Here is a 26,293-nt window from a genome sequence, read left to right as displayed (position 1 = left end):
AAGGAAAGACACCATGACGTGATGGAGAATTGGAAAGCCCAAGGGACAGACATGGACACAGTCAATACTGCCATTAATTGCTAAATGGAATACCTTACCTTTTTCTCCACTTTCCCCAAACGCCCCATCATGCTTGTGTCCTCCTCAACCCCCCCGTCTGTGGTTCCTTTGGGACGGTCTTTATCTGTGATCGGAGTACCTCGACCAACAATCTGGTCAACTCTACCGATTCAAAACACAAAACGGGAAATGTCTAGAATAAAGCCAATAGAGTTGAATAAAACCTGTTTGAAATTGACACAGCAGGAAACATTTTTAATTTTTTAAAATCAACCTTCAAAAGTTAAAGAAAAAGGATGTATATAACCCCAGACATTCTCTGATCCTATTGCAAGAGGTAGATGAGTGCAGGTTTAGAGAGGAGAGCACCACACACTCAGGTATAGCTCTCACCTGCCTAGCGCTGAGCACAGTGGGAGTGGGATGGGCACATGCATGGGATGGCATACGGAGAGATGGAGGAGGAGGACCCGGGGCCTTACAGGGTGCAGGGTTAGGGTCATCTTTTCTTTCAACTACTCATCATTGCCATTCATTGGCTCTTGAACCCAGCAAGACAATACAGCAATACATTACTTTACGTTTGTATGCCTACTGAAAGCTGTTATAAGAATGACATAATACCTGTCTTAAGTGGGTATTACAGGTTCTAACAAAGGACGTAACACCCTATGAAGTTGCCAGGGATGGTAATATAGTTGCCACAGATGGTCTGCTTTATAACATTGTTATGCCAGTTGTCAGAAGTGTAAAGCTAGTTATCACAATCAGTCATGACAAGGGTTCTATGACTGCTATGACAAAGGTTCTGTATGCGTTCTGAAAGTAAAGTGTGAATCGAATGTTTACACTTCAAGGGAAGGTTGCTTCAAGTAAAGTGTCACTGAAAAATTGCTTGGACATATTGGATTAGCTATACTTATTGCCCTAAAGCACCGTCTGGTCTCAGACTAGAAGTAACATAGTAAATGTAAATCCGGGATACTCAAATATGACTAGATTCAGGAAACTAGGCGTATGTCGCAAGTCATGACTTAACACGAGAGTCGTTTGAGCGTAATTATTAATTTTTCAATCAAAATGTGTTTTTCTTGGCAGAAATGCGAACTTTCATGTGCCTTAATAACAAACTTGTATACCATCTGTAAATACGAATAAAATTGTTAAATTACAAGCCTTGTTGGTTAAGCCACAGAAAAAGTTAGCAACCTTCCCACATGTCGAGAGAGGAGTTTGGATTGTACTGCCATAGAAGCTCGTCAGTCTGTGTTGGTAATTCTGTCGAACGCAACTTTAAAAAAAAAGTATTCTGTGCAGCTGCATAAGTGTGGCTCTCCACTTTCTGGAGGATCACATTTTGAAATCAGTGGAATTCGAGTATGATAGCGAAAGAGATGGAGGAAACACCTGTTTCCAGATTTCATCTTCAAACTAAGGGCAACTATGGCATGGCATTCCTGACAGGGAGACGCATCCATGCACAATGATGTATACAGGTAAGATAGTCTAGCGTTAGCTAGCTAACATTACATTTTCAGATATTACACGTTTTCTAATTTTGACAGAAAGGGGTTTCATTTAAAGCTAACAGTAGCTGGCTGGCTCCCTAGCTGATGTTATTATTCGTTTCCCAGAACCGCTTGCTGTTCTAGTTAGAGCCTAATGTTAGCTAGCTAACATTGAATATGGTTGGTTAGCGCCCAGCACTGTGGCATTATTAGCACTGTTCATTGTTTCACTAGCTAACGTTAGCTGGCTGGCTCGTTAGTTAACGTTATGTGACGTGTGTGAACTTACATTTGTTTACCTAACTAGTTACATTGTTTACCTAGCTAGCAAGCTATATGTCTTAAGCTAAAGTGTACTGTTAGCTAGCTAGCTAACGTTAGCTGGCTGGCTCCCTAGCTGACATTCTTTTCCAGATCCGTGTGTTGTTCTAGTTAGAGCCTAAAGTTAGCTAGCTAACATTGAACATGGTTGGTTAGCTCCCAACACTGTGGCATTGTTGGCACTGTTTATTGTTTAACTAGCTAACGTTGGCTGGCTGGCTCATTAGCTGACATTACGTGACGTGTGTACAACACCCGCTGAATATGGCCGGTGTCAGTAAACGTCTGCAAAAAAGCTTAGGATGAGGGTGTGAACGGTGCTGAATGGGTGTAGACAAAGAAGAGTTCTACACAGGCGATTTTCTCAAAAGTGTGTTTACAAGTTCCAAAGCAGAATTACTTTCCCGTTGTTCCTCAAATGCAGTGTTTGATATACAATTTTGTAGCTCTGAGTCTCTACTTTTATATAATGTAAAAAACAATTTCAAATTTTGCTACATAAGACTGAATCCAGGTGGGCGGATATCGCAATCGTCTAGCAACCCAAAGGTTGTGTGTTTGAATCTCACCACAGACAACTTTACCATTTTAGCAACTTTTCAACTACTTAATAGATTTGTATTTGTATTTTTTACCCCTTTTTCTCCCCAATTTCATGGTATCTAATTGGAAGGTACAGTCTTGTCTCATCGCTGCAACTTCCGTACAGACTCGGGAGAGGCGAAGGTCGAGAGCCGTGCGTCCTCCGAAACACAACCAAGCCACACTGCTTTTTGACACTTAAGCCAGCCGCACCAATGTGTCGGAGGAAACACCGCACACCTGGGGACCATGTCAGCGTGCACTGCGCCCGGCCCGCCACAGGAGTCGCTAGTGCAACAAGGACATCCCTGCCGGCCAAACCCTCCCCTAATCCAGACGACGCTGGGCCAATTGTGCGCCACCGCATGGATCTCCCGGTCGCGGCCAGCTGCGACAGAGCCTGGACTCGAACCCATAATCTCTGGTGGCACAGCTAACATTGCAATGCAGTGCCTTAGACCACTGCACCACTCAGGAGGCCCTACTTAATACTTTTTAGATACTTTGCAACTATTTACATTTTAGCTAACCCTTCCCCTAAGCCTAACCTTAACCCTTTTAGCTAACCCTAATCTTAACCCTTGAACCTAACTCCTAACTACTAAACTTAACCCTAACCTCTAGCCTAGCTAACATTAGCCAGGTAGCTAATGCTTACTTAGCATGTAAGTTTGCAAGTTTGCAAATTCGTAACATATTGTACATTTAGCAAATTCGTAACACATAAAAAAAAAAAATATTCGCAACATATCATACGAAATGGATGATGCACATCCACAGATTAATACATACCATACAAACGTAACATATCATACTAAACGGAGTGTTCCGGATTTACATACAGAATAATACTAAATGCTCTGAGACCAGGTTGTAAAGCACCATGAACCTTATAAAAACCATCCATAACATCTATGCAAGATTGAAAACTGACTGAGTCCTACTTATAAGAGGGTTGGCAATGAACTAGACATTTTAAACATCTGAATAAGAGAGCAATATCCTAGAAAAAAAATATTCACAGAACGGCTCCATGGTCAGGCAAAACATGCGTACCAATTTTGTAAACATCCGAAGCGGACAAGATTAGAAAACTATGCAACTTCTAAAATGTAGATTGTGCATCATGTGGCATGCTTCAATACACTTCATGCCAACATGCATCCAAAACTGAAGAATTTACTGTATTGTTCATAGACACCGCTGTAAATGAATTTCGCTATCTTTACATATAAGCCCTTCACATTGTCAATGCGTTGCAGGCAATATCAATTAATGAAATGTATTTATAAAGACATTTTTAAATCTGCAGCACAACCCTTTTTTGCTCGGCTACATGACTTGACTACTTACCTATGAGCTTCACTTCTCCTATGTCCTACAGGAGCATTTACCATATTCTTAACTATTGGATAAACCATGTTAGTCTTCTTTTACTTTAATTCTACTTTCCATTAATTCTCTAGTACGATTGTCGCAGTATAGTGCAAGAAAAATAAGAATTATACGAGTTCGATACACCGAGTGCACAAAACATTAGGAACATCTGCTCTTTCCATGAGACTGACCAGGTGAATCCAGGTGAAAACTATGACCCCTTATTGATGTCACTTGTTAAATCCACTTCAAATCAGTGTAGATGAAGGGGAGGAGACAGGTTAGAAAAGTATTGTTAAGTCTTGAGACAACTGAGACATGGATTGTGTCTGTGTGCCATTCAGAGGGTAAATGGGCAAGACAAAAGATTTAAGTGCCTTTGAACATGGTATGCTAGTAGGTGCCAGGTGCACCGGTTTGAGTGTGTCAAGAACTGCAATGCTGCTGGGGTTTTCAAACTCAACAGTTTCCCGTGTGTATCAAGAATGGTCCACCACCCAAAGGACATCCAGACAACTTAACACAACTGTGGGAAACATTGGAGTCAACATCAGCTTTCTACACCTTGTATAGTTCATGCCCTGACGAATTGGGCTGTTCTGAAGGTAAAAGCAGGTGCAACTCAATATTAGGAAAGTGTTCCTAATGTTTTGTACACTCAGTGTATGTGTATACACATGTGTATAAAGCTGATCAGCACTCAAAGGGCGTCAGAGAGACTATGAATCACTGAGTTTGAGTAATTATTAGCTGAGAATAACTGAATAGTTGCTGCAAGATGTTTGCCACTTTGATCAAGTCACTGCATCACATTGCGATATAGACACCGCTAGTCACACGCTGTCACAGTAGGCCGAGACAAAAAAAGGTTTCTCGCTGCTTGTCAAGAGAATAGATAATGAATTAAGGGTTAAGCTCTTGATGAGAGAGATGTAGTCTGGTGAGGCCTAACCTAGGAGAGTTTTTTGGTGACTCTTTGGGTCCATCAGTTGAATACTTCTTATGGCGGGGAGTTGAGGGTCCAGGGGGACCAACAATCATATCTATCCTGGCAAAGTGAATAGAGAAGACACCAGCACAATGCAGGATGACGGCGCAACAAGGACCAGTCCGACAGGCACACATCAAATGAACGAAACCAAAACAACAGAACCAGGAGACAAAAGACAAGGACAAATAAGTGAAAATATATTCCAAACATATTTGCCAATAGTAAAACAGCAAATTGCTGTTTTCATTTGGTAAATTAATCGGCCACTATACTGTAGCTGTATGATATGTCAGTGAAGCCATAATTTTAAGAAAGAGATTTTAAAGTTTAATTTTTTTAAATTTCTAAGTAGGAATATATTTACATATATGTGGTACCATTTGTAAACTCACAACATATATTGTACTTATTTGACAACGATGCCCCTGAGATGAGACTGAATGCTCAAGATGTCGCCTTGTGTTATCCATGGTGGACAGACACTTACTATTGTTGTGTAATGCGTATAGACGTTGAATTCAGATTCAATGCGTTCTGACCTTTGGGGGAACAAAACTCACAACTCCATAATTGCAACAACAATAAAATGGCTGGGTTCACTTGGTAAAGTGAAAGTGGAAAAATGAGCTTGGTCATGGTATCAGGGTTGTGTCCCTGGAAATTGGACCCTTTGTGGTAAGTCTCTTAACATCATAAAATATGCATGGAGCAGGTCTGGCCAAATGCTAATTGGCTCGATAAGAGTTGTATTAACATGCATACAGGACAGTTAGAAAGAAACAGACTACATCAACGTTTCATTGAAATAGCCACTTATCGTCACTGAATCGTCATCCGTATTGTGAGTTGATCTTTTCTTGTAATTATTTGAGGTACAGTAGCCTATACAGTGATGTGGGTGGGACTCAGGAATATCATGAATTATCAATCATCCAATGATTCCAGCCAACAGGGGCTGTTTGCTCACGGCATTAACATGCCATTTGGTTTAGGAATATTTGATTGACAGACTATCATAACATCGTCAACAATAGGTTTAAGGAATTGAATTTAGCTATGAATTGTGTGACAACAAAGCATTTAAGTTGTTATTATAAAAGAGAATGTGTTCTCAGTAACTTACCTGGTTAAGTAAAAGTAACAATATTGTATTTGGCCACTGATTTTTATTTATTTATTGTTGGACATAAAAGACTGTAAAAACACCGAAAATCAGCTCCAAGTGATTTCATTTTGGAAATCTGTTTCAAAGTATTCCCACACATCATAGAGAGATACAGTATATGTGATTGTCTACACATTTTTTGTAATTACACTACTGTTCAAAAGGTTGGGGTCACTTAGAAATGTCCTTATTTTTTAAAGAAAAGCACATTTTTTGTCCATTAAAATTACATCAAATTGATCAGAAATACAGTGTAGACATTGTTAATGTCCTAAATGACTATTGCAGCTGGAAACGGCGGATTCTTTATGGAATATCTACATAGGCGTACAGAGGCCCATTTTCAGCAACCATCACTCCTGTGTTCCAATGGCATGCTGTGTTAGATAATCCAAGTTTATCATTTTAAAAGGCTAACTGGTCATTAGAAAACCCTTTTGCAATTATGTTAGCACAGCTGAAAATGGTGCTGGTCTTCTTTAGACTAGTTGAGTATCTGGAGCATCAGCATTTGTGGGTTCGATTACAGGCTCAAAATGGTCAGAAACAAATAACTTTCTTCTAAAACTCATCAGTCTATTTTTGTTCTGAGAAATGAACGCTATTCCTTGCGATAAATTGCCAAGAAACTGAAGATCTCGTACAACGCTGTGTACTACTCCCTTCACAGAACAGCGCAAAACTGTCTCTAACCAGAATAGAAAGAGGAGTGGGAGGCCCTGGTGCACAACTGAGCAAGAAGACAAGTACATTAGAGTGTCTAGTTTGAGAAACAGATGCCTCACATGTCCTAAACTGGCAGCTTCCTTAAATAGTACCCGCAAAACACCAGTCTCAACGTCAACAGTGAAGAGGCGACGGGATGCTGGCCTTTGGGATGCTGATCATGGTCTCTGATAATTCTGACACTGTCTTTAAGGTCCTCGATTAAATCAATGCAATCAGTGATTGATATAGAGGGGGACTGGAGGGCCTTCATGGTAAAATCACTGATATCACATAACACATAAATTCTTCAACATCCTTTCTTTTAAAAAATTTAACAGTGAGCTTTGTTTGGACATTTAGCTAACGAGCTAACGGTGAGTAGCCTACACAGTGTAGCCTAACCTACACAGCGATAGCTACTGTTTACTGCATATTGTATCAGTGCGAAGTGAACACACTCATTATTATGAAATTGATAAGATGATTGTTTTTTTTTAAACAATTTCCTTTTACTGTTTTTTCCAGGTAAATAATCAAGCATAATTAAAATTCAATACATAGCCCTAAATTAAATATATTTGAAGTACAACGCTAGATTTTATGTAAGAAGTCCTTGAGTGTCTTGAAAGGCATCTGACAAATATAATTTATTATTATTATCGTCAATGCATATCCCTTTCGTTTTCCCACCCCTATCCCACTGCTATGCATGTTTAGGCCAGTGCTTGAATTGGAATGAAAGCACAGGTAAAAAGTTAGAAGAAAACCCACCGTAGTCTTCTGAAAACCTAACCCTGGGATAGAGTTACAATTTTTAGCAGGACAATTACACATATTTTAATGCCACACCTTTGAATGGCTTTCCATGAGGTGTTGATTGTTCCTGAGTGGTTCAGTTTGAGTTCTGACTTAAATCTGCTTGAAGGTTTGAATATTGCTGTCTATCAATGATTCCCAACTAAATGTACTGAGCTTGAGCAATTTTGATGTATTGTGAAGGTTGGTAGAATCTTTTCAAAATGATTCACAGTTGTAATGGTTTCCAAAAGGTGCTTCCACCAAGTATTACCCCTGCGGTGTGAAGACATACGCAATCAATACAGGTCTCAGAGTGAGATAAGAGAATAAGAGAGAGAGAGAATAGGAGGGAGGTTATCTTGCCTGGACTGGAGGTTTTTGATGCGGGCCAGCATGTCCAAGTGGCCGGCTGAATACTGCTCTATGACATCCATCACGTCGTACGGCCGCAGGCTCTCTTTGAACTTCCTCTTGGAGACCATGAACCTCATAATGCTGAGGAGAGAGACGTTTGAGATATGAACACAACCTCAATAGGATATTTTAAATGGGACATTTCATAGATCATTATATTGGGTTGGGGACAACTATGTGAGCCATGAGATATCTCAATTCAACTTTTTACATGTCTGTATAACAGTGTAAATCAATTTTCCCAGATTGAGATTGAAGAGCAGGAGGGTGATATGAATATCCCAAACTTGAATATACCAGTGCTGGGTAAAATAAATCATACAGATAATGAGAGATAGTGATTGACCTGACCCAGACACACTCTGAAAGACAAAACTTGTCTTGGCTTACCAAATGGACCTGATAGTGACCTTGAGTCCAGGAGTTAGGTCCTGAGGGACAAACTCACAGTGGCAGCTCTTATTGTCGTCTGCTATGTCCTCTCCAGGGAGGCTGGCTTCTACGAAACACAACAAGCACACGAGAGCTCCGGTGTTAGCGTGTTCCTGTGGCATGGGGCGGATGGAAACACTCAACTGTCACCTGCACTCTCCCCTAACCTCGACTCATTCAGTCTTTAAGGATGTCAGTCTGCATGGAACCAAGCGAAGGCACGGCTATTAACTTGCACAGCCCAGGGTTACAGTGTGGGATTGGGCGTCGAATCGAGGGCAGGTTAATGGCAGTGTCGGTTCATCTCATTGGCTGATGCAGGATAAGGAAAAGGAAAGRGGGRGGGGGGGGGGGGGGGTTGGGAGGAAGGTGGGACATAGCGGTACCAGTTTCTGAGGTTAATGGCTTTACCTGACTACTGTGGCCCAAAAATATTAAATACGGAGGCTTGACGTGACGAAGCCAGTGTGCTCTTATCTTAAGCTACGCTAGCAGCTAGCATCGTTGCGCATGACACTGAGACAGTCAGCAAACAGGCCACTGCAGTGGACCACAGCCTAGTCAATCTGCAGTTTGAGACACTTGAGTTCAAGGTGTAGGCCTATTCAGAGTGGGATGCAGAGAAAGTCTTTGAAGTATTTCAAACTGCTGAATGCCTATTATGGCAGAAGGGGGACTATGTGCCTATATGAGGTTCAATAAGCACCTATATACAAGCCATAGCAGGACAGCTAACTCTGCAATCAATATATCTAGCTATATCTTGAAGTAAACTTAATAGTGGAAACAGTGTAACACTGTAAATCGGTCCTACTGTATATAATTCATTATATTAGGCATAAAATATACTCCTTTCAATATCAAACTTTTTTATGTGTGGCTGAGTCACTGGATTTATTGTAAATTTGACTGGCAGGGGGGAGCAGAGAAGGAGTTTGGATATTGGCTTGTGCAGTCACACATTTAACTTTCAATTATTGTAATAGTTGCTTTTCTATTTTTGGGATCTAAAGGCCAGACTCAAGTTGGCAGCAAATTGCATCAGTGAAATAGGAGGTTCAGACTGGTGACAAGGCTGGGTAAATCCTTCCCTATATATTTCAATGTTGGCGTTGTATTTGAGATGGTAAGGATTTCTCCCTTTTCAAGACCATAATGGTTTTATGGTGTGCAAGAGGCTTTGTTCGTCTTTGGTTCTGTGTATCTAGTGTATGTAGTATGTGAATCTAGCATAATCAAGTATGTCTCTGAGCTCAAGTATGTGAACTCTGAGCTCGAGAAAGATATCTGTATGGACAAATAAAGAGCTTGAACTTGCCTGAAGGTGTCAATCATTTTGGGCCACAGCACTGACCTATCCCAGTTTCACTCCAACAGACAAAAACATTGTGCGCCTAATGCCAACCAAAATACAGAGCCGTGAAACTGCATCACGTCTTCCCCCAACATGGCTTCCATTTTAAGGGGAGGGGATCTAGTGTCACGGTTCTATAGTGCTGTGCTTCAAAGGCCCTTAGTGGGCGCCGAAGGCCAACTGACAGAGATCGGACAGCTTCCTTCATGCAGGTTAGAATGCAACAGCGGCAGCCATTTTGAGTTGAGTGCATGGCTTTCGGGCTGCTTGCTTGTAGTTGGAGTGGGCTATTATGAAAATGATGGGGCCCACCCATTACTGTGCTCATGGAATGGGTCTACAGTTGGGCATGCATTATATTGCTTCAATCATATAAACACTTGTTTTTATTCATTTTGATCTGGTGGCCATCCCCCAAGCAGACATGGGATTTGTTTCTTACTGATTAAACCCTCAATTGCTGCAAAGGAGGTGGAGAGGAGAAGGAAAAGACAATAAAATAAACCTGGTTAAATTGTGGGATAAAATCCTAATACAATCACCGAAAAAAAACAGGCTTATTAGGAAATTATTTACAATATCATGATGTAAAGAACCCGAGGGCAGTGGTGATATTCAGTTGTCTCAGTGGGTATCTTGTCATGTATTACAGAACCTCTCTGAAGGTACAATGCAATAAAGGACTGCAGGGGTATTGGCCAGATCTGCATCGTGAAAGGGAGGGGTGATAAGTAAAAATGATGGCCATCAAATGTAGTTTGGTACAGGAGTTAGTGGAATGGACTGAAGAAGGAAGGACTGCAGCAACAGGTTTTAATAACCCCTTAAGAAATACGCAAAATCCATTATAATGCAAAACATAGGCACTTTACATTTCCTTATGATTAGGGCATTCACAGAAAGTGTTACCAAGATTTTCATACTGGTTGCAGTCACTGTTTCTAATGCAAAATTGTGAAAAGGAATGTTGTGACAATGGTCATTTGACAGTGAAAACCCTACACTGTCATGCAGCAACCAGTGACAATGCTGTGGAAATATGCATCGGATGTTAAATAAGTTAGCTAGCAAACTCAAACAAAATGTCACTCTGAAAACAAGGTTCCAAAGCCATTTAAGCTATGGCTTCATATGAACATGACCCAACTGATACAGTATCAAAATGAGGCTAAAGCAGCAACTCTGTAACGCTGCCAACTTATTTAGAAGTATACACATTGGTATATTTGTCAGATTTGAATTAATTCCACTGCTCAGATATGATAAGATGTGATATATTGTACAATAGTCAAATAGTGCCAAATCAGTATATTCAAAAGTCTTTCCCCAAAGGATAGATCAATATAATGTCACATACTTGAACATATTATGTGCATAGTGTTACAATTATGAAACATTTGTACATTTTGTGATAAATGATCAGTAGGTATCTCACAACTGCACTTTGTAACATGTAGGATCTTTTGTTTTCCAAAGGTGTGCAGTTGAAGATTCTTCCCAAGTCACAACTGGTTGCTGCATTAGAGTTACAGGCAGTGGAAATCCATAAATGCAGCATCATAATGCCTTCATAAGGCTGCCATAGAACTGACATAAGGCCTGCTACAGTATACCATTACATGTAAGCCCAGATGGCATTATGAAGTGGCGAAACATACAATCAGATTAAAATGTCTTACAGTTCTCACTTTGTAAGTGTTATGTCACTTTGCAAAATGGTAATGACATCATGACGGGTTTTATGTCATCATTTTGACACTATAATTTGTCATGATCATGTTATAGAGGCATCATGTCAGGCTAACTTAAATGTAACAGTTTACTTGAGTCCTATAAAAAAAAAATGTTTTGCTAGCCTGGGAATCCAAAATGAATTGCACTGTTTTACCAAGCTAATAATTTTCATGACGTAACAGACATATCAACAGAGGTCAGTAACAGTCATTACTATAAACTGACAGATTGTTATGGCTTGTTACTGGGGTTGAGATGATATCTTAATCATGCTACTAAATGATTGCTGTAACTTAGCCAAATAATTTTGCAACAGTTATCAGCTAATGGCATGAGACTGAAATCAATGAGAGACTGATATGTGCACAACACTGATTACGTGCACACTCGGTTTTTGGCACTAATTTAACTCCATTTCATGACTTTAGAAAATTGTTTTAAGCATCATTTAGCATTATTTTCATCTGGTTGATCACCAGAACTGATGTGAGAAATTGGATTTAGATTTTTCTCATTTCATGTCCAAATTCTCCTAAATTGTCTAAAATGTATTGTGTAGCTTAATGGTTCCCAAACTTTTTATAGTCCCGTGACCCTTCAAACATTCAACCTCCAGCTGCGTACCTCCTCTAGCACCAGGGTCAGCGCACTCTCAAATGTTGTTTTTTGCCATCATTGTAAGCCTGCCACACACACACTATACGATACCTTTATTAAACATAAGAATGAGTGTGAGTTGTCGTCACAACCCGGCTCGTGAGAAGTGACAAAGAACTCTTATAGGACCAGGGCACAAATAAAGTAACTTTATTGAGCTACACCAGGTTTTCCCAAACCCCCCAGGGGTACGAGCAAAGCCGTCAGGGGTACGCCAAATAAAAATGTGATTCACATTTATTTTTTGTTATAATTTTTTAAAAACAATTATTTATTTTTATTAATTAATTTTTATTCACATTTTCAAACAGTCCATTTATATTTTCCAACGGGGTTATACATTTGCGTGAGTTTTTTTTCTCACCTGAGTAGCCTCGTTTCACTGCCAAAAATAAAGTTAAACAATCTAGTGTTCAGCGAAATAACAACACAATGTCAAATACAGGTAGCCTAGTCGAATAATTAACATCCAATCAAATTATCCGTTACTCTCTCGTGGGAATTCCACTAACGGTCCGTATGTAGCCAAACGTAGCTGCTGCTCATTCCGTTTGCTCGGAATAGATAAATGGTTAAAAAAAGTAAGGCCCGCGTCCATAGAGACACATACCAGCTCTACTGGTAGTACTGCTACTACCAGCAGTACTACACCTACGCCTGTCGACGACACAAGTTGTTCTGCTTCCACGAGCACATCCAAGCTCCTGGTATAAGTCCTTTAAGTTTATGGGGGGGTCAATTAAGGAAGACATCCTCTTCTGCAAACCACTGGTAACCAGGACAACAGGAGAGGATATTGGACAGCTTTGTGACATCAAATGGACTTTGGTGGTCAAGATGTGTTGGCATCTATACTGATGGCGCAAAAGCCATGACAAGGAGACATAGTGGAGTGGTAACACACGTGCAAGCAGTTGCTCCCGATGCCACTTGGGTACACTGCAGCATCCACCGAGCGGCTCTTGCTGCCAAGGGAATGCCTGACAGCTTGAAATAAGTTTTGGACACTACAGTGAAATGGTTAACTTTTTTAAAGCAAGGCCCCTGAACTCTTGTGTATTTTCTGCACTATGCAATGATATGGGCAGCGACCATGTAACGCTTTTACAACATACAGAAGTGTGTTGGTTATCAAGGGGCAAAGTACTGACACGTTTTCTTTACTGACCATAATTTTCACTTGTCTGACCGCTTGCATGATGACGAGTTTCTCACACGACTGGCTTATCTGGGTGATGTTTTTTCTCGCCTGAATGATCTGAATCTAGGATTACAGGGACTCTCCGTAACTATATTCAACGTGCGGGACATAATTCAGGCTATGATTAAGAAGTTGGAGCTCTTCTCTGTCTGCATTAACAAGGACAACACACAGGTCTTTCCATCATTGTATGATTTTTTGTGTGCAAATGAACTCAAGCTTACGGACAATGTCAAATGTGATATAGCGAAGCACCTGAGTGAGTTGGGTGCGCAATTATGCAGGTACTTTCCCGAAACTGAAGGCACAAACAACTGGATTCGTTATCCCTTTCATGCCCTGCCTCCAGTCCACTTACCGATATCTGAACAAGAGAGCCTCATCGAAATTGCACAAGAGGTTCTGTGAAAATTTAATTTAATCAGAAGCCACTGCCAGATTTCTGGATTGGGCTGCGCTCAGAGTGTTCTGCCTTGGCAAATCGCGCTGTTAAGACACTGATGCCCTTTGCAACCACGTACCTATGTGAGTTTGGATTCTCGGCCTTCACTAGCATGAAAACTAAATACAGGCACAGCACAGACTGTGTGAAAAATTATTTAAGACTGAGACTCTCTCCAATACAACCCAACACTGCAGAGTTATATGTGCATCCTTTTCAGCACACCCTTTTCATTAACCTGTGGTGAGTTATTCACAATTTTCAATGAACAAGTAAGGTTTTATATGTAAGATGGTTAAATAAAGAGCAAAATTATTGATTATTTTATATTATTATTTGTGCCTGGTCCTATAAGAGCTCTTTGTCACTTCCCACGAGCCGGGTTGTGACAAACTCACACTAATTTTTATGTTTAATAAAGGTATCGTATAGTGTGTGTTTGGCAGGCTACAATGACGGCAAAAAACAACATTTGAGAGTGCGCTGACCCTGGTGCTAGAGGAGGTTGAATGTTTGAAGGGGTACGGGACTATAAAAAGTTTGGGAACCACTGAGCTACACCATACATTTTAGACACCTTGGGAGAATTTGGACATGAAATTAGAAAAATCGTTCTAAATCTGATTACTCACATGAGTTCTGGTGATTAGTATGGACAGTACATGGTTTATGATGATGTTATCATATTCAAAAACAAAGTAAATCAAACAGACAACATGAAGGTGATGCTATTGCCAGCAAATAAAAATAGACGTTATCCTGTACTATATTCTAACTTCTTTACAGCTGTTTGCCAAATGGAACAAATAAAAAAAACAAATTCCAAACATGGGCCGGGTTCTCAGACACAGATTAAGCCTCATCCTGGACTGGAAAGCACTTTAAAAAATTGAGATTCTCTATTGAGCACGCTTTTTAGTCAGGAACTGGGCTTCTGTGTCTGGGAAATCAGTCCAAAAAGCATACCAAACCAAAAACAAAACATGATAGCATATCTAAACATGAGGTAATAAATCCCTTTATATATTGCTTATCGGTGTGTTGATCGTGGATGTTGAAACAAGCATCTCTGTTTTCCTGACCTGGTGAGCTCTTCTGTCTGAATTCTTCATCCTGCATCTCAATCAGCACTTTAGCACACCGTCAAATAGAGAAACGAAAAGGAATCGATGAGGATTGCGTTTTGCCTAGCGTGCATCAAATGATTGTTTTCTGTCAACGTACAGAGAAAACACCATCAAGCAACAATTGCATGAATACAGACACATAAAACAGACGGGACATGTTTAACAGAACTGCCTCATGTAGGGAAAACATATGCTGCCATGCTGTTTAATATCTATGCTTAATTAACAGTAACACTTAAACACTTTAAGACTTGAACATCTAATGTCATGGTCGTTTGTAGAGATGGACCAAGGCGCAGCGAATGTAGAGTTCCACATGCTTTATTAATAGTGAAACTTAACAAAAGAAAACAATAAACGAACAAACCGTGACTACAGAGGTGCAAAGTGCACTAACTCCAAACAATATCCCATAACCCACAGGTGGAAAAAATGCTACATAAGTATGATCCCCAATTAGAGACAATGATAGTCAGCTGCCTCTAATTGGGAATCATACCAATACACCAACATAGAAAAAACAAACTAGAACCCCACATAGAAAATATAAACTAGACTAAAACCCCTAGTCACGCCCTGACCTACTCTACCATAGAAAATAAAGGCTTTCTATGGTCAGGACGTGACAGTATCCCCCCCCCCCAAAGGTGCAGACTCCGACCGCAAAACCTGAAACAAAAAGGGAGGGTTAGGGGGGGTATCTAGTGTCGGTGGCGGCTCTGGTGCGGGGCGAAGAACCCGCTCATCCGCCAGCATCAGGGGCGGCTCATCCCGCGGATCCGCCGTGTTAGGACTGGACATCGGCGCAGAGGAAGGCTCCTGCCTTGGAGCTGGACAGGACGCCGTTCTCGGACTGGGCATCGGCGCGGGGGAAGGCTCCTGCCATGGAGCTGGAGGTTCCGGACCGTGGACCGCCTCAGGAGGTTCCGGACCGTGGACCGTCTCAGGAGGTTCCGGACCGTGGACCGTCTCAGGAGGTTCCGCACCGTGGACCGTCTCAGGAGGTTCCGGACCGTGGACCGTCTCAGATGTTCCGGACCGTGGACCGTCGTTGGAGGTTCCGGAATGTGAAAGTCGCCGGAAGCTCTGGACTGGGAACTGTCGCCGGAAGCTCTGGACTGGAACTGTCGCGGAAGCTCTGGACTGGGAACTGTCGCCGGACGCTCGGACTGGAACTCGCCGGAAGCTCTGGACTGGGAACTGTCGCCGGAGCTCTGGACTGGAACTGTCGCCGGAAGCTCTGGACTGGGGATCGTCGCCGGAAGCCTGGTGCGTGTGCCGCACTGGTGGTACCGGGCTGGTGACACGCACCTCAGGCGAGCGCGAGGAGCAGGCACAGGATGTACTGGACTGGAGGCGCACTGAAGGCCTGATGCTGGGCCGTACAGGTGGCACTGGACTGGTGACACTCACTTCAGGGCGAGTGCGAGGAGCAGGGCACAGGACGTACCGGACTGGGGACACGCACTTCAGGATAGTGGCGAGGAGCAGGCACAGGACGTACCGGGCTGTGGAGCGTACTGGAGACCTGGTGCGTATAGCCGGCATCAATTGTACCGGAACTTTAACACACTTCGCACGGCAAGTGCGAGGAGCTGGCACAGGACATACTGGGCTGTGAAGGCGCACTGGAGACCTGGTGCGTATAACCGACATCAATTGTACCGGAACTTTAACACACTTCTCAGGACGAGTACGGGAGCTGACTCAGATGGCATCGGACGGCTAACACGCTCCTCAGGGCAAATTCCGTGCATACTACGCCAAACCAACAGCTCTCTCTCATCACTTCCTCAACTTTCTCCAACACTCCTCGCTCAATCTATCCCAATATTCCTCCTCGGTCTCTGACTCACCCCCTCAACTTTGCCGACCACCCCGTGTCCCCCCCCCCCCCCCCCCCCCAAAAAAAATATTTTGAGGCTGCTTCTTGGGCTTGCGTTGTGGCCGCGAACCCTGTCGTCGTCGCTGTCCTTCCTTCACCGCTTGCGGCTCCCACCATGGAAGGCAATCCTGTCCTGCCAGGATTTCTTCCCAAGTCCAGGATCCCTTCCCATCCAGAATCTCTTCCCAAGTCCAGGATACTTCCTCCTCCTGGGCACGCTGCTTGGTCCTTTGTTGATGGGATATTCTGTGATGGTCGTTTGTAGAGATGGACCAAGTCGCAGCGAATGTAGTGTTCCACATGCTTTATTAATAGTGAAACTTAACAAAACAAAACAATAAACAATAAACGAACAAACCGTGACTACAGAGGTGCAAAGTGCACTAACTCCAAACAATATCCCATAACCCACAGGTGGAAAAAATGCTACTTAAGTATGATCCCCAATTAGAGACAATGATAGTCAGCTGCCTCTAACACACAGAAAATATAAACTAGACTAAACCACTAGTCACGCCCTGACCTACTCTACCATGGAAAATAAAGGCTTTCTATGGTCAGGACGTGACATCTAAATATTTTAAGGGGTGGTGACAATGCTAATAATATACTACCACTAGGATTGTTATAAGACATGTAATGAGAACTCATGAGTTCGACATGAACCTGTTTCATAGAGCTATATAGAGGACAGAGGTTATTACACTGTCATCATCAGTTCAAAGGTTTGTTATAACCTGCTATAGTCAGAGTAATGTAGCTAACCAAATCCTTACGATAGCATTAAGTGGCATTATGACCATTGTTATAACTTGTCATTGTCACCTAAGTTTAAAACATCAACTACATCAGCAGAACAAAATCACCACACTGTATGTCTTTCTCTAATTGTACTGTTCCAAGTTTGTTTCAAATGAACCAAACAGAAAGGTAACAAAGATATACCACAGATAATAGAAAAAAAAGTATGAAACGCGGGAATGAACAGAGCAACAAAAGATACAGCACATAACACAACATGCAATTTGAACTCTCACAGCGCATCACACCACACAACAAACTAATTTCCAAGACGGCCACATGGATGACATTGCAACACTAAAGCCACAAAGAATAACACATCATTCAAAAGCTAGACGGAACTCAACATATCAAGTACCACAGAAACACACTGTGTAAAGATAATCCTACCTTCCGAGTTTTGGCGCGAGGCGGTGCCCTTAATGCGGAAGGCTTGACGTGCTCGGCTGCGTTCTCCGAAACTCCAACTCTTGGGCACTTTGTTGGGGCTGTCTTCATTGCTGTTGTCAGCGCTGGGGGACCTGTGAATGGGTTGGCCCCCCTGGCCTTGACCCTGGCTGCCTTGTCCACTGGGGCCCTGGGGTGAACCTTTCCCTTTGGTCCCTGAGCTCCGGGGACTGGAGAAAACACGCTCCTTCAGGCTGACCTTCTGACTGGAGGGGTCAGGGGATCAAGAGACGTTGAGAGGAGATATGTCATGTTATCGCCACTCAATCAATACAAGTCAGTATTGTTCTGTGTATTCATGCACACCATGCACATCTTTGGTTTACTAGCCGTACAATGTTTTGGTATTGCATTCATTCAGCCCCAACTGAATATTGTCGGAGTATCACAACAAACGCCTCACAAGTTACTCTAATTACTTGGCAGTAAGTAATCAGTTAAAATACGCTTTTCAATAAATCTTCTCATTTTATAGGACTTGTCTAAAACACAAACACCTTACCCAGGCCTTTTCACACTCATGAGCTCAACATATTGGTGACTGTATGACTGAATCACCTGAGTAAGTATGGGCACTATGTCAGAGCACAACATTGTGCCACGCTCATAAATAACTGTCACGCTCGTCGAAATGAATGGACCAAGGCGCAGCGTGCGTAGAGTTCCACATATTTTAATAAATCGAAACTCACCAAACAAAACAAACAAGCACAAACGAAACGTGATGTTCTGGGCTGCTTAAAGGCAGCTACACAAAAACAAGATCCCACAAACTAAAGGTGGAAAAAAGGCTGCCTAAGTATGATCCCCAATCAGAGACAACGATAGATGGCTGCCTCTGACTGGGAACCATACCCGGCCAACAAAGAAATAGAAAAACTAGAATGCCCACCCAAATCACACCCTGACCTAACCAAATAGAGAAATAAAAAAGGCTCTCTAAGGTCAGGGCGTGACAATAACGTTGTCATTGATGTCACGCCATCATGCAGCATTAGTCATAAATTGGATGGGTTAAAAAAAATAAAGTGTCAGTAGGTAGCCCACAAGCTCTCTGTTGTTGTGTCCTTGTTTGTGTCCCAAATAGCACCCTATTCCCTATGTTGTGAATTTCTAAATAGTGCACTATATAGGGAATCGGGTGCCATTTGGGACGCATACCTTGAATACAAAGCAGTTTGTTTGTTTATTGGGATTCCCATTAGCTGTTGCTTATGCAGCAGCTAGTCTTTCTGGGGTCCACACAAAACACAAAACATAATACAAATCATTGATAGACAAAAACAGCTCAAGGACAGAGCTACATACATTTGATGATGACAATGATGACATCAAGCTTGTGACTCTACAAACATGTTGGATGCATTTGCTGTTTGTTTTGGCTGTGTTTCAGATTAAACTTCGACATTAATGTGTGTGCTACCATGATTACGGATTGTCCTGAATGAATCGTGAAAAATAATAATATTGAGTGAGAAACAGACGCCTCACAAGTCCTCAACTGGCAGCTTCATTAAATAGTACCCCAAAAACATCAGTCTCAACATCAACAGTGAAGAAGCGACTCCAGGATGAGTTTCAGAAGAAAGTACTTTGTTTCTGGTTATTTTGAGCCTGTAATCGAACCCACAAATGCTGATGCTCCAGATACTCAACTAGTCTAAAGAAGGCCAGTTTTATTGCTTCTTTAATCAGTACCACAGTTTTCAGCTGTGCTAACATAATTGCAAAAGGGTTTTCTAATGATCAATTAGCCTTTTAAATTGATAAACTTGGATTAGCTAACATAACGGGCCATTGGAACACAGGAGTGATAGTTGTTGATAATGGGCCTCTGTACACCTATGTAGATATTCCATGAAGAAAAAAAAATCTGCCGTTTCCAGCTACAGTAGTCAGTTACAACAGTAACAATTTCTATACTGTATTTCTGAACAATTTTATGATATTTTAACGGACATTTTTTTTTGTTTTTTTTCAAAAACAAGGACATTTCTAAGTGACCCCAAACTTTTGAACAGTAGTGTACATATCAGCATACATAACTATAATCACACACATCAGCATACCATTCTGCAAATATACATTTCAACATCTACAATGTATTCGGAAAGTATTCAGACCCCTTGACTTTTTCCAAATTTTGTTAGGTAACAGCATTGTTCTAAAATTGATTAAATTGTTTATTTTCCCCGTCATCAATCTACACACAATACCACATAATGACAGAGCGAAAACAGATTTTTTGAAATTATCACAAAAAAATAAAAAATAAGATATATATCTCACATTTACATCCGGGCTCAGGCTGGGCCACTCAAGGACATTCAGAGACTTGTCCTGAAACCACTCCTGCATCGACTTGGCTGTGTGCTTAGGGTCGTTGTCCTGTTGGAAGGTGAACCTTTGCCACAATCTGAGGTCCTGAGCACTCTGAAGCAGGTTTTCGTCAAGGATCTCTCTGTACTTTGACCCTGTTCATCATTTCCTCAATCCTGACTATTCTCCCAGTCCCTGCCGCTGAAAAACATTCCCACAGCATGATGCTGCCACAACCATGCTTCACCGTAAGGATGGTGCCAGATTTCCTCCAGATGTGACGCTTCATCTGACTAGAGAATCTTATTTCTCATGGTCTGAGAGACCTTTAGGTGCTTTATGGCAAACTACAAGCAGGCTGCCATGTGCCTTTTACTGAGGAGTGGCTTCCATCTGGCCACTCTACCATAAAGGCCTGATTGGTGAAGTGCTGCAAAGATGGTTGTCCTTCTGGAAGGTTCTCCCATCTCCACAGAGGAACTCTGGAGCTCTGTCAGTGACCATCGGGTTCTTGGTCACCTCCTTGACCAAGGCCCTTCTCCCCCGATTGCTCAGTTTGGATAGGCGGCCAGCTCTAGGAAGGGTCTTGGTGGTTCCAAACTTCTTCTATTTATGAATGATGGAGGCCACTGTGTTTTTGGTGGCCTTCAATGCTGCAGAATATTTTGGTACCCTTCCCCAAATCTGTGCCTTGACACAATCCTGTCTCGGAGCTCTTCCTTCGACCTCATGGCTTGGTTTTTGCTCTGACATGCAGTCAACTGTGGGACATTATACAGACAGGTGTGTGCAAGTTGTAGAAACATCAAGGATGCTCAATGGAAACAGGATGCACCTGAGCTCAATTTCAAGTCTCATGGCATAGGGTCTGAAAACGTATGCAAATAAGCTATTTCTGTTTTTTCTTTGCAATACATTGGCAAAAATGTCTAAACGTGTTTTCGCTTTTTCATTATGGGGTATTGTGTGTAGATTGAGAAGGGCAAAACATTATTAAATCAATTTTAGAATAAGGATGTAATGTAACAAAATGTGGTTAGAAGTTAAGGGGTGCACTGTATATACAAACAAGTTATTTAGGTCAGAGAGGGGAGAGGTGTGGGTCATGAGGTACTGTTTAATTTGTTTTTTAAAGCTCATTTAGCAGATTGTACAATGAGATGGGAGTTCCATGTAACCATGTCTCTATATAAAATGCCTTCAGAAAGTATTCAAACCCCTTGAATTATTCCACATTTTGTTGTGTTACAGCCTGAATTCCAAATTGATAAAAAACATTCTCCAATCTACAAAAAAATTTTTGCACATTTATTGAAAATTAAATATAGAAATATCTCATTTACATAAGTATTCACACCTCTGAGTCTATACTTTGGAGAAGCACTTTAGAAGTGATTATATATATATATCATATCCTCCCGGGTGGCGCAGTGGTCTAGGGCACTGCATCGCAGTGCTAGCTGTGCCACCAGAGTCTCTGGGTTCGCGCCCAGGCTCTGTCGCAGCCGGCCGCAACCGGGAGGTCCGTGGGGCGACGCACAATTGGCATAGCGTCGTCTGGGTTAGGGAGGGTTTGGCCGTTGGTAGGATAATCCTTGTCTCAGTATGTAAAAAAATAAATGTAATAAAAATGTATGCACTCTACTGTAAGTCGCTCTGGATAAGAGCGTCTGCTAAATGACTGAAATGTAATGTAATTACAGCTGTGAGTCTTTCTGGGTACATTCTAAGAGTTTTCCACACCTGGATTGTGCAACATTTGGCCAGTATTCTTTTCAAAATTCTTCAAGCTCTGTCAAAACGGTTGTTGATCATTGCTAGACAAGCATTTTCAGGTCTTGCAATACATTTTAAAGTAGATTTAAGTCAAAACTGTAACACGGCCAACATTCTTGGTAAGTAACTCTAGTGTAGATTTGGCCTCGTGTTTTAGGTCATTGTCCTGCTGAAAGGTGAATACATCTCCCATTGTCTCGTGGAAAGCAGACTTAACCAGGTTTTCCTTTAGGAATTTGCCTGTGCTTGGCTCTATTAGGTTTCTATTCATCCTGAAAAATGTGCCTGTCCTTAACGATTACAAGCATACCGATAACATGATGCAGCAACCAATATGCTTGAAAATATGAGTGGTACTCAGTAATGTGTTGTATTGTAAATACAAGTAAATTCTCCTCCCTCCTGAATCCTCCTCCCCCTCCTTCCCCCTCCTCCCTCTCTGCTGATGACTTCGTCAACCATTTTGAAAAGAAGGTCGACGACATCCGATCCTCGTTTGCTAAGTCAAACGACACCGCTGGTTCTGCTCACACTGCCCTACCCTGTGCTTTGACCTCTTTCTCCCCTCTCTCTCCAGATGAAATCTCGCGTCTTGTGACGGCCGGCCGCCCAACAACCTGCCCGCTTGACCCTATCCCCTCCTCTCTTCTCCAGACCATTTCCGGAGACCTTTCTCCTTACCTCACCTCGCTCATCAACTCATCCTTGACCGCTGGCTACGTCCCTTCCGTCTTCAAGAGAGCGAGAGTTGCACCCCTTCTGAAAAAAACCTACACTCGATCCCTCCGATGTCAACAACTACAGACCAGTATCCTTCTTTCTTTTCTCTCCAAAACTCTTGAACGTGCCGTCCTTGGCCAGCTCTCCTGCTATCTCTCTCAGAATGACCTTCTTGATCCAAATCAGTCAGGTTTCAAGACTAGTCATTCAACTGAGACTGCTCTTCTCTGTGTCACGGAGGCGCTCCGCACTGCTAAAGCTAACTCTCTCTCCTCTGCTCTCATCCTTCTAGACCTATCGGCTGCCTTTGATACTGTGAACCATCAGATCCTCCTCTCCACCCTCTCCGAGCTGGGCATCTCCGGCGCGGCCCACGCTTGGATTGCGTCCTACCTGACAGGTCGCTCCTACCAGGTGGCGGTGGCGAGAATCTGTCTCCGCACCACGTGCTCTCACCACTGTGTCCCCCAGGGCTCTGTTCTAGGCCCTCTCCTATTCTCGCTTACACACCAAGTCACTTGGCTCTGTCATATCCTCACATGGTCTCTCCTATCATTGCTATGCAAGACGACACACAATTAATCTTCTCTTTCCCCCCTCTGATAACCAGGTGGTGAATCGCATCTCTGCATGTCTGGCAGACATATCAGTGTGGATGACGGATCACCACCTCAAGCTGAACCTCGGCAAGACGGAGCTGCTCTTCCTCCCGGGAAGGACTGCCCGTTCCATGATCTCGCCATCACGGTTGACAACTCCATTGTGTCCTCCTCCCAGAGTGCTAAGAACCTTGGCGTGATCCTGGACAACACCCTGTCGTTCTCAACTAACATCAAGGCGGTGACCCGTTCCTGTAGGTTCATGCTCTACAACATTCGCAGAGTACGACCCTGCCTCACGCAGGAAGCGGCGCAGGTCCTAATCCAGGCACTTGTCATCTCCCGTCTGGATTACTGCAACTGCTGTTGGCTGGGCTCCCTGCCTGTGCCATTAAACCCCTACAACTCATCCAGAACGCCGCAGCCCGTCTGGTGTTCAACTTTCCCAAGTTCTCTCACGTCACCCCGCTCCTCCGCTCTCTCCACTGGCTTCCAGTTGAAGCTCGCATCCGTTACAAGACCATGGTGCTTGCCTACGGAGCTGTGAGGGGAACGGCACCTCCGTACCTTCAGGCTCTGATCAGGCCCTACACCCAAACAAGGGCACTGCGTTCATCCACCTCTGGCCTGCTCGCCTCCCTACCTCTGAGGAAGTACAGTTCCCGCTCAGCCCAGTCAAAACTGTTCGCTGCTCTGGCACCCCAATGGTGGAACAAACTCCCTCACGACGCCAGGTCAGCGGAGTCAAATCACACCTTCCGGAGACACCTGAAACCCCACCTCTTTAAGGAATACCTAGGATAGGATAAAGTAATCCTTCTAACCCCCCCCCCCCCTTAAAAGAGTTAGATCGCACTATTGTAAAGTGGTTGTTCCACTGGATATCATAAGGTGAATGCACCAATTTGTAAGTCGCTCTGGATAAGAGCGTCTGCTAAATGACTTAAATGTAAATGTAAATGTAAATGTATTGGATTTGCCCCAAACATAACACTTTGTATTCATGATAAAACGTTTCCTTCCTCTCCAGCAACTGAGTTAGGAAGGACTCCTGTATCTGTAACGTTCGTCTTGCGGAGAGAGATTGGACCAAGGCGCAGCGGGTGATGAAGACATGAATGAATTTATTTAACAAGACGTAAATGAACACTAACACGAAAATATACTTGAAAAATTACAAAACAACAAAACGACGTAGACAGACCTGAACTTGAGCACTTACATAAACACGAAGAACGCACAAACAGGAACAGACTACACAAACGAAACAGTCCCGTGTGGTAACACATACAGACACGAGATACAATCACCCACAAACAAACAGTGAGAACATCCTACCTTAATATGGTTCTCAATCAGAGGAAATGTCAAACACCTGCCTCTAATTGAGAACCATATCAGGCAACCCATTTAAACAAACATAGAAACACATAACATAGAATGCCCACCCCAACTCACGCCCTGACCAACTAAACACATACAAAAATAAGAGAAAACAGGTCAGGAACGTGACAGTATCTTTGTAGTGACTCTCTGTATTGATACACCATCCAAAGTGTAATTAATAACTTCACCATGCTCAAAGGGATATTCAATGTCTGCTTTTTAAAAATGTTACTACCAATAAGTGCCCTTCTTTGCGAGGCATTGGAAAACCTCCCTGGTCTTTGAGGTTGAATCTGTGTTTGAAATTCGACTGAGGGACCTTACAGATAATTGCTTGTGTGGGGTACAGAGATGCGGTAGTCATTCAAAAATCACGTTAAACACTATTATCGCACACAGCGTGAGTCAGCGCAACTTATTATGTGACTTGTTAAGCACATTTTTACTCCTGAACTTTAGGCTTGCCAAAACAAGGGGGTTGAATACTTATTGACTCACGACATTTCAGCTTTACATTTTTATTCATTTGTTAATGTTTTAGTTTGAAAAACATAATTCCACTTTGACATCATGGGGTAATGTGTGTGACAAAAAAAATCTAATTTTAATCCATTTTCAATTCAAGCTGTAACACAACAAAATGTGGACAAAGTCAAGAGGTGTGAACGCACTGTAACACTGTGCGTTGCGTTAATTTTGTATAGTGTTGATATGAACCCTCTAAGTACAGTGAAGGGCAAGGCGTGCTGCTCTATTCTGGGCCAGCTGAAGCATTCTGGGTTATTCTTTGCTGCGCCTGACCATATAACCGTGAAATAGTCAATATGTGATCAAACTAGAGACAGTAGGACTTGTTTGGTCGAGTGTTGGTCACCTTAGTGACATGGCTGGTACTCTCAATGTTGGTGACTGTTTTGAACAGTCCTCAGGTTCAGTGTCGACTTTAGAACTGACCAGAAATTTGGGATGGAGATGAGTGAAATAGATTATTTTGACCTCGTTGTAAGATAAGGTTTTTGATACTGACCTTGGGGAGGGCTCCGGTTGGGGTTCCTTCCTGTTTGGTCAGGAAACACAAAGACACACACACACAAACAAACAAACAAAACAAACAGACACATACAGTACATTCAATTGTCAATAATCTGTCAAATCTGACATAGTAGTATTGACGCTATATTTTTTATAGATATAGTAGCACACTATATTTTCCATAATGTTTCATAATGCTATAAAGATCTTAGGAGATGATGAATTCGGATTTTGTTTCTGACCTGAATGACAGTCCCGACTTGCTCTTCAGATTTCTTAGTAGATCCAGTTGATTTAGTGGCGGGATCAGTCTACTTATAAATAAAAGACAAAAGATGTGTTGGTGTTACAAGGAAGAAAAGAAAACATACCCCAGCACAGCTTTACTGCATATAGAATGGCTTGGTTTTGTTTCAAATGTTCTATATGAATGTATATTATTCCCGATGCAATCCCT

General features: G+C 42.4%; 1 protein-coding gene across 2 annotated transcripts in view; it reads right to left on the bottom strand.

Annotated features, from left to right (window-relative positions):
• Window positions 1–26,293, bottom strand: part of kcnq2b (potassium voltage-gated channel, KQT-like subfamily, member 2b) — a 91,270-nt gene that overhangs the window by 3,300 nt on the left and 61,677 nt on the right. The window contains exons 9-15 of one of the 2 annotated variants that reach the window (XM_023984655.2): window positions 26,079–26,150; window positions 25,832–25,861; window positions 17,948–18,210; window positions 14,827–14,874; window positions 8,315–8,423; window positions 7,874–8,005; window positions 99–222 (exon numbers count right to left, since the gene is read on the bottom strand). In XM_023984655.2, coding sequence (XP_023840423.2) covers window positions 99–222; window positions 7,874–8,005; window positions 8,315–8,423; window positions 14,827–14,874; window positions 17,948–18,210; window positions 25,832–25,861; window positions 26,079–26,150 — 778 coding nt within the window. Of the gene's footprint in view, window positions 1–98; window positions 223–7,413; window positions 8,006–8,314; window positions 8,424–14,826; window positions 14,875–17,947; window positions 18,211–25,831; window positions 25,862–26,078; window positions 26,151–26,293 lie in introns of those variants that run through there. The other variant, XM_070440470.1, reaches the window with a different exon arrangement.

Source organism: Salvelinus sp. IW2-2015, linkage group LG1, assembly GCF_002910315.2.
Source record: "Salvelinus sp. IW2-2015 linkage group LG1, ASM291031v2, whole genome shotgun sequence".
Taxonomy (NCBI): domain Eukaryota; kingdom Metazoa; phylum Chordata; class Actinopteri; order Salmoniformes; family Salmonidae; genus Salvelinus; species Salvelinus sp. IW2-2015.
Note: the sequence above shows the minus strand (reverse complement) of the source record. Positions and strands in the feature narration are given on the sequence as shown.